The 9,101-nt window shown below is 54.9% G+C and overlaps 1 protein-coding gene across 1 annotated transcript in view; it reads right to left on the bottom strand.

Moving 5' to 3' along the window:
- ADCK2 (aarF domain containing kinase 2) overlaps positions 1-5,643 on the bottom strand; it is a 12,392-nt gene extending 6,749 nt beyond the window's left edge. Inside the window, exons 1-2 of the mRNA XM_006887227.1 lie at positions 4,777-5,643; positions 3,519-3,665 (exon numbers count right to left, since the gene is read on the bottom strand). Coding sequence (XP_006887289.1) covers positions 3,519-3,665; positions 4,777-5,643 — 1,014 coding nt within the window. The remainder of the gene's footprint in view (positions 1-3,518; positions 3,666-4,776) is intronic.
- Positions 5,644-9,101: the final 3,458 nt, after the last annotated feature.

The raw sequence follows: 9,101 nt of genomic DNA, 5'->3' as shown, positions 1-9,101 counted from the left end.
CACGCCTGCTCCCCGCACACGCCTGCTCCACACACGCCTGCTCCCCACACGCGCCTGCTCCACGCACGCCTGCTCCCCGCACGCCTGCTCCCCGCACGCCTGCTCCACACACACACCTGCTCCACACACGTGCCTGCTCCACACACGCGCCTGCTCCACACACGCGCCTGCTCCCCACACGCGCCTGCTCCCCACACGCGCCTGCTCCACGCACGCCTGCTCCACGCACGCCTGCTCCACGCACGCCTGCTCCACACACGCCTGCTCCACACACGCCTGCTCCACACACACCTGCTCTGGCAGTGATAAAGTGCTCGGCTGCGGTGGGGTTATGGGTTTATTGTTCAAAACAGCTTCACTAGCCATTGACTGACCTTGAAATGTGAATGGGCAATAATATGTGAACAGGACAAGTGAGCCTGTCCACAAGGGGACTTGCTAGTCTTGCCAATAAATTGAGTGGATCCAGCAGCCGAATGTGAGAACCTCACCACCAGAAAAGAAGAAGCCAGAGATTCTTGAGCCAGTCAGTCCAGGACCTACGGGAGGCACCAATCACGGCAGCTGTAGCAGAGACCCAGAGACCTGACGTGAGACGGGGCAGACCTCGGGACTGCCACCCCTGGAACCAGAGGAAACTCTGCCCAAGACTGCTGCACAGCTGGGCATAATCAGCAGGACGAGAGACTGGTAACACTGGCCTGAAGCCATGAGGCTCAAGGCTGAGTGACTGTATTCTGCTACCAACCTGAATGATACACTTGACTTCCGCAGTGTGGTTCTGTGTGGTCTGTAGCTCTCACAACATATTTCGGACCCAGCAGAGCAGTAAGATTGGTGTTGGGGTGAGCAGAAAGAGGTGCAGGAGTGTGGGGGACATGTCTGACCTCATGGGAACTGGTTTTGTGGTATTGGTAAAGGTCAGATGTGGCCATCCCCACATGGCCCTTGCTTTTGTCACAGCTTTTAAGAAAAACTTTGAGAGCTCAAACCCACCAGCTACTGTGTGGGGGAAAGAGGAGGTAATCGACTTCCGTGAAAACAAAGGTGCTGGACACCCTACGAGCAGTTCTCTGTCCTGCAGGGTCTCTGAACTGGAATGGACTCAACACAGTGGGTTTGCTTTAGACTGTTAGACCTTTCAGAAATAGTGTCCACCCTGACTTCCAAAGAGCCTCTAGGTGGGTTTGAACTGCCAACCTTTCAGCTACTAGTCTAACCATTGGTGCCACATAGAGACCTCCCTCTGCCTCTCAAATAACTCAAACTTATTGCTGGTTACTGAGGCTGTAAGTAGTACAAGAGGTAATTCCACTGGTGGATTTGAACCGACAAAGCAGCTCAGCCTTTGGGTTAATAGGATAGCTCCCAACAGACTAGGCCACCAGAGCTCCTTTGAAGACAGGCTAGGACAGGCAGATGGAACGAGACCAGAGATGGCAGCTTGAAGAACTGAAATGTAAAAAGTGCAAGGGCCACATGCGGACAGTTATATCTGACCTTTACCACCTCCACAATGGAAAACTGTCCCTGGCAATCACATCAACAACCCAAAAACAATTCTCATGAGGTCAGCCATGTCCCCGACACTCCCATACCACCTCCTACTCACCCGAACACCAATCATCCTACTCTGCTGGACGTGAAATCCATTGTGATTGCTCATAGACCACATGGAATCACACCAGAGAAGTACAAAAGCTCTAATTCAGGTTCATAGTCGAATACAGTTAGTCAGGGCAGCTTCCAACATGTGCTCACAGATGCCACAGCTTCAGCCTCATGGCTTCAGGCCAGTGTTACCAAGCTCTCAGGGCTGCCAGTTACGGCTCTCCCCTGCCCCCTCTATGCCCCACCATTTAGCTGTCCAACAAACCTGGGCAGGGCTCCTAGCTCTGATTCAGGGGTGCGGCAGGCCCACAAGGCTCTGGCTCTTTGCTGCAGCTGTTCCCTTGGGCCCTGGCCTGGCTGGAGCAAGCATCTCCGTCCCCAAAGGGCACTTCTTGAGCTTCTTTGCTGCTGATTAGAGTCTCCCTTCTGCTGCTGCATTTGCCTTTTTTTTAAAAAATTTTATTATTTTTTTGTGTGTACCGTCAAATCAGATCTGACTGGTACAGGAGGAAATTGTCCCTCCTTTTCCGGCAGAGCATCTGGTGGATTTGAACTGTGTACCTCTGGAATTGCAGTGCAGCTTCTTGCCACTAGGCATCTGCCAATTTAATGAAGAGATTAGCCAATCCCCTTGTGGATAGGCTAACCTGCCCTATTTGCATATTCCCAGCCATCCACACGTCAAAGTCAGTCAATGGTTAGGGCAGTTATTTTGAACAATAAACACTTAACACCACAGGATAAAGCCAGGTGCCAGGTAGATGGAGAATAATCAAGGCAGAGACAACTGTTGGAAGCTATTTTCTGATTTAACTTCTTCCTCTGCAAGTCCAATGGTATCCCCTCTGCCAAGGGGGCCAGTGTTACAGAGATCTGTGTGCACCCTGCATGCCTCCTAACTGCAGCCCTGAGGCCCCCGGAGCCTGATTGGAAGGAGGCCCTTGTCTACCCAGTTAGCCCGGGGAAGCGAGCAAAACAAAGGCAGACTATGAGGTCTGCCAACTATTTTTCTGCCTGGAGATTGGCCACTAACTGAAACAGAGGTAACTTTCCACCAGAATCAGATCACTTACTCCAGGCTCAAAAAGAGACTGTATTTCTCAAGCTCGCACTGTTACACAGGTCCAATGAGATTAGCTTTGACTGGCACAGAGGAGGAACAAGAGCTTGACCACCACACCTGACAGGACCTTTCACAGGGGTCTGGCCACCAGAGCTAACTGGACCCTCCATAGGGATGTGGCCACCAGAGCTGACAGGACCTTCCATGGGATTCTGCTCACCACACCTGACAGGACCCTCCACAAGGCCCCAGTTACCACACTTCTGACAGGACCCGCCACAGGGACGTGGTCACCACACTTCTGACAGGACCCGCCACAGGGACGTGGTCACCACAGAGAGCTAACAGGACTTTGCAGTCTCACACAGTGCTGGCAGGCATCACATAGGAGGAGCTGAGCCCTCAGTCACTGTGGGGCTCGTGACTTCTTCCTCCACTCACGGGGATGAGGCTTTGCTGGAAGCAAGAAGTAACTGCTGTGTTAACTCACTGAGCTCTGGGTGCTCTTTGTTACATCAGCTAGAATCACCAAGCCTGACAATCGCGCCATGCTAACAATTCAGTGCTGGGAAAGGCAGCTCTGTCTGCAGAACTGTGTTACTGTTGGTGCCATTGTGCTAACTGACTCACAGGGACTCCATGGGACAGAGCAGAACTGCCCCACAGGGTTTTCCTGGCTGTCACCTTTATGAGACCAGATGGCCAGGTTTCCCCTGTGCAGTTGCTGGTGGGTTTGAACTTCTGACCTTTCCATTACCACTCTAGCACTTAACAGGTGCACCACCAGGCTCCTTAAAGAGAGAACTGTAGGAGAAGTCTGTACAGCTAAGGAAAGGAGACTTACCTGTTGCACCATGAGCTTCTCAAACTCGTCCACAACCTCTGACAAACTCAGCCATTTGATTCCCGGCAAAAGCCCAAGGAGTCGACTGCCAATCTTTACCAGCATCAGGTCCATGTGCACCTGAGCAAGCAGACCAGGGTGCAAGACCTGCAGGAGAAGAGCGCAAAGACGGGGGATCAGAGCAGGTCCCTCACTCCATGAACTACTGCCATGTGCACTGTCATAAGACCAGAACTGGACGGTACCTGGTCACCATCACTGAGCATTTTGATCAAGGATTCTATAGAAGAATCTTGATCGAAAAGGGAGGAAATGCAGAACTGAACTCCAAATTCTTAAAGACTCTAGACTTCCATGGAGGGTAGAAGAACCCCTAATACTATTGCCCTGGGACAATCTTTAAACCTGAAACCAAAATTCTCCCCTGAAGTCAGCTGAAAAACAAACAATAGTCTACCTAGTGAGTAACACAGTTCTGGCTTGATCATTATGCTCTTTTAAGACCCATTTATATGAGATCAAATGGGCAACAGCAATTCTAAAGGTTAGACAAGAACTTTTGGGGGCAGTGAGTGTATGTTAATGAGAGAAGGACAACTCAGACAAGAAGAGTACAGCTCCGAGAACACGACATAGTTTTACACAGATAACACGTGCATTACATGGGTTTGGGTTTTTAAATTATTTTTTTGCAAACAGCTCACTTTCATTAGGTTCCTGTGCTGCTGTGTGGGCCAAATGACTGGCCAGGCATTATCTACATGAGCCAGCAGGTCACCAGCCCTTTCTTCCTAATCTGTTTGAAGCAGCTAGGAGGCAGTTGAGCACAGGCTGGGAATCACAGCTCTCCTGCACAGAAAGTGAAAATGCTACTCTGAGCTACTGCCTCTATCCAGGGTCAAAAATCCCTCACACTCTCAAGAAAGAGCGGAAGAGAACACCGTGCTGTCAGTTCCCACTCACAGCAACACTTCTGCGGCTGGAGGCTGCAATGAGGGGAGACCGACCTCCCTCTGTCCAGGGGAGCAGCTGGGGGAAGCACCAAAAGGCAGCTCTTGGTCAGCAGTTCAACTCGCCAGGGACACCACCAGGAGGCTCTAGGGGGTCTCCCAGGACGGAAGCTCCCTTCAGAAATAACTGGAAAGTAGTGGTGGGTTCTGGGGTGTCTCAAGCTGGGGAGCCCCCTTGGGTAGCAGAGATGTTGGGGCTGTTTGGTTGGAGATGGGAAGGGCCTGGGAGGGGAGTCCCCAGCACTTACTTTCACTGCCACTGGGATGAGGGGGCCTGGCTCAGGTCGGTGGGCAGGGTGAGACGTGGGCATCGCCACCATGGATGCTTTGGAGAGGAGCAGGGTTTCTAGAAATGACCGGCCATCAAGGCTTCTCTCTAGCTTCACGCCCTTTCCAGGGTGTCCAGAGGAGGACCACAGGATGGTGGTGGAGACGAGGGTCCGGAGGCTGTCCTCGTCCAGGAAGGCAGCGTTGGCGTGGGCCTTGTACACTTGGGCCACGCAGCCGGAGCCCACGGGCTCCAGGCTGTCGAAGCACAGCACCTGGTCCCAGTTCTCCCCAAAGGCCTGCTGGAGGGCGCGGCGAGTGTGCGCCCACCGGTGGGGCCTCACGCGGCCATGCAGCCTGGAGAAGACTCCGCAAAAGGCCTCGGAGAACAGGTCCCGCCGGGTGCTGGCCCACTGGCCCAGCTTGATGTAAGTGGGGCCGCAGCCCTCCGTGGCCCTCAGCAGCAGGTGGAGCCAGAAGGAGGCCATGGCAGGTCCCAGGTAGGTGAGGGGGTACAGCAGGAGGAGCGGGAGGAACCTCGCCAGGAGCGCGCCCGCGCGCAGCCAGAGTTGCAGGTGCAGGAGGAGGCCGCGCCCCATCCAGGGGACCAGTTTCACGCGCCCCAGCTCAGCAGGGTCGTCCCAGACGGCCGCCCTTCGCTGACACAGGCTCTCGGGGACCCGCTGGCCCACGTCCCCGTAGGCTGAGATGAGTTTGGGCAACGTGCCCAGCAGAAGCCAGCCGAGTTTGTGGGGACACACCGGGGACGTCGGGGGAACCCGCCGGGGCTCCAAGCGTCGCAGGTGCGCCCAGCAGAGCCTGAGGGACAAACGCCCGGGGGTCCCCATCCCGGCTGCTCCGGCGCCCACGTGCTAGGTCCGCCCCCTCTCAGACCACCTTCGCAGGCCCAAGCCCCCAGGGTCCCTCCCGGGGGTACCGGCGAGCCCGCTGCGTCCAAGGTGGCTCCCAGCCCTTACCGCCTAGGGTCGCGTGGTGAAGGCGGGGACAAGACGAAGGCGGAAGGAAAAAGGCCAAGGGCGCCGCAGGGGGGTGCACGGGACCCAGGAGAGGCTCCAGCACAGACCGAGCTCAGGGCAGAGGGATGGGTCAGCGCCGCGGAGAGGGGTTCACCAAAGGCTGAGTACTCGCTGGCTGGGGGAGTCAGAGCTGAGCGTGGGGGTGAAGGGCCGGAGGGCGCGGGAAGGTCGCGCGTTGGACGCCGAGGGCCCGGACGATTCGGCCGATCTGACGCCGAGGACGAGTCGAGAAGCAGCGGGCGCACTCGACCCTGCGCTCCCGGAGGAGAGCGCACTGATCTGCCACTTCCGGGAGCTGCCGGGCTCCCCTTCCCTTAAAGCGCCCGCGGCCAGCCTGGACACGCCCCTGATCTCCCTGGACACGCCCCTGATCTCCCTGGATACGCCCCTGACCTCCCTGGATACGCCCCGGACCGCCCGGACACGCCCCCGACCGCCGGGCAGCTCCATTGAGCCATCCAGACCCGCCCACCTAGACACGCCCCGTGACCGCCTCCTTGTGGACACGCCCTCCTGGCCGCCCTCTGTGGACACGCCCTCTGGTCCATCCCCCAGAACTCCTGGGCTCCGCCCCCGACCCTGGGATTCCGGGCTGGTAATTTGACGCGAAGTGCCTGGCGCAGCGCGGCTTTAGCGGGTCTGCGGTCTCTGCGTCCCGGCCTGGAGACGCGCGCGGCCGGCGTTGCGCGTCATTCGGGACCACGGCGGCTCGGACCCGAAGCTCCTGTCCGCTGGGGTCGTGGGCAGGGCGAGGGTGAAGTGGCCTGGATGGGCGGGGGTGGGTCTGGACAGTGAGTGCGGGGTGCCTGGATGGCACAGGATCTTTGGGCACATGAGGAGTGGGGGTCTGGGTGCCTGGACAGCGGAGCGAAAGTCCTTGAGAGTGTGGGAGCTGTCTGAGAGGTCTGGTCCCGCGGGGGGCCCAGAGGCGAGGCAGGATGGGCGAGAGATGGTCTGGATGTGGGGTCCCAGGCCTAGCGGACGGCAGAGGGTAATCCCAGGATACTGAGGAGATCCTTGAATTGGGGAAGTGTGTCGGGAGTGACTTGGAGGAAGGATTCTGAATGGAAGTGAGAGATGATGGCACAGCGGGCTTCCTTGGCTCAGGAGTGGACTGGACAGTGGGGGACCCTGAGTAGTGGAAATCCTTGGGATGTGGAGATGGACTGAGGGGGTCGGGGAATGGTTGAAAGATGTCTTGGACCGACCGTGGAGGTACACAGGGTCACAGGACGGTGGGGTCTCTGGTGTACAAAGGCGAGTTGAGGGGATGATCCGGATCCAGGTCCCAGGCGACGGACTGGGAAATGGGCTGAGCATGGAAGAGACTTGAGAAAGGTCGTGTTCCTTCGTTCATGGGCTACTTACAGATTCTGCTGTCCTCCAGCCAGGGACGCTCCGTGTCCTGTGTCCTGCTTCCTGGAGAGTAGTACACACGCCCCCCCCCACACACACACACACACAGGCTACACCGCAGAGGGAAACACGACTGAACGGGGCCTGAGCACCTCACAGAGAACCCGGAGAACGGGCACTCAGGGACAGGGACCCCTGGAGAAGGGGTGGTGGACACTAAAAGAATCAACTCCTCAATCGGGAGTTATTTTTTAACTTTTCCTCAGGGCCAGAGGGAGATCTGGTGGACAGTGGTGATTGGAGAGCATGGACTCTCTGGAGCTCTTAGTCAGTGAGAGACCTCACTCTGTTACAGTTCTTCTTTGAAATTAAGGTGATTTCTCAATACTTCACCTGGAAACCTTCTTGTCAAGCCTAGCCTAGTCATTTATCTATTATTATTTTGGAAGGAAATTTGCCCAGTGTGAAGTAAATGAAGACCAAATGCAAGATTATCCTTCACTGGGGAAGGTGTCAGGTCTTATCTGGTGAGTTATCTGAATTTACTAATTTCCGGTGGAAAACTTTCAGAAAAGAATTGTGCAGATAAGCATGATGGTATAAATGGGTAGAACCAGAGAAGAGCACAGGAACTTGTCAAATTTGCAGAAACAGTGCAGCCATACACAGGGAAAAGGGTTGAATTCAGGAGAAGGGCACCCGTTCAACCACGGTGGATGGAGCGAAGATGGTGGTGTTGAGTTGGGTTAGGGTTGAGTTGCACACATGTGGCTGGAAACCCAGTGAGGGTTGCCGTGAGTGAGAATCCGCTTGAGTTGGACAGGCAGAGCTGGAGACTTCTGGGGAAAGAAGGAGTGCTGGTGGATTGCAGGGTCTTGCCGACTCCAGAGCCTGCTGCAGGCCTGGGGAACCAGCCGTAGGCCTCCGCCTCTGCAAGGTGCTTTCTTTCCTGCCCCGCCCCCTTAATATTTTCTTTCTTTCCTTTGACTCAAAGCAGGACTGTACACCTTTGTGAATTTTGCTTTTCATCCAGAGGAAAAATGAGATGCCCTAGGCTTGCCTTATTTGTTCAGAACCCTCGCTAATGAAGGACTTGTGTGTGAGAACTACGTTTCCATTTCATTTCCTGATGTTTGAGTTCATCACTGGCAGATAACACAGCTTTCCCAGATTGGATTCAGACACCATTGGAGTGACTGCACAATGGGTATATGCCCCAGAGAGGATGAGGACGGGGCAGGATAGAACAGGGCTCGGATCTGTTGTTCATAGAGTCCCTATTCGTCTACTCCACTCCACGGTGCCTAAATATCACAACTGACGAGTAAACCTGCCCTGGGGGTCAGGGTGGGGGAGGTGCTTGCCTGGGTGTTTCCTTTATGCTTCCCATGAGCCTTAGGTCCGAGCACAGCCCAAAACCCAAGCTCCCTGACTCTGGAGTCGATCTGACTCAGCAACCCTCGTTTGGGTTTCTGAGGCTGTAAAGCTTTTTTTTAAAAAAAAAAAAACCAACAACAAAATCTTCTTTTATTTTATTATTTTTGTGCATGTACCGTCAAATCAGACGTGACTGGTACAGGAGAAGATTGTCCCTCCTTCTCCAGCAGAGCATCTGGTGGGTTCAAACTGCGCACCTCTGGGATTGCAGTGCAGCTTCCTGCCACTAAGCCGCCAGAGCTCCCTGGTTTTTTAGTGTGTGTGTGTGTGGTTTTTGTTTTGTTTTGTTTTGTTTTTAGGCTGTAAATCTTAATGCCTATCCTTCTTGACTTTAGCAGGTGTTCTTACAGAAATACAGCAGACTTAAAGCATCTCATTCTTCCTCTAGATAGAAAACAAAGATTACAAACGTGTGCAGTTCCTCTTTGAGTCAAAGGAAGAAAAGGCAGTGCCTTGCTGGAGGCAGAGGACTTCAG

Source organism: Elephantulus edwardii, unplaced genomic scaffold (genome assembly GCF_000299155.1).
Source record: "Elephantulus edwardii isolate Elephantulus edwardi_28Jun2011 unplaced genomic scaffold, EleEdw1.0 scaffold00055, whole genome shotgun sequence".
Taxonomy (NCBI): domain Eukaryota; kingdom Metazoa; phylum Chordata; class Mammalia; order Macroscelidea; family Macroscelididae; genus Elephantulus; species Elephantulus edwardii.
This window is presented reverse-complemented; position numbering and strand designations above follow the sequence as displayed.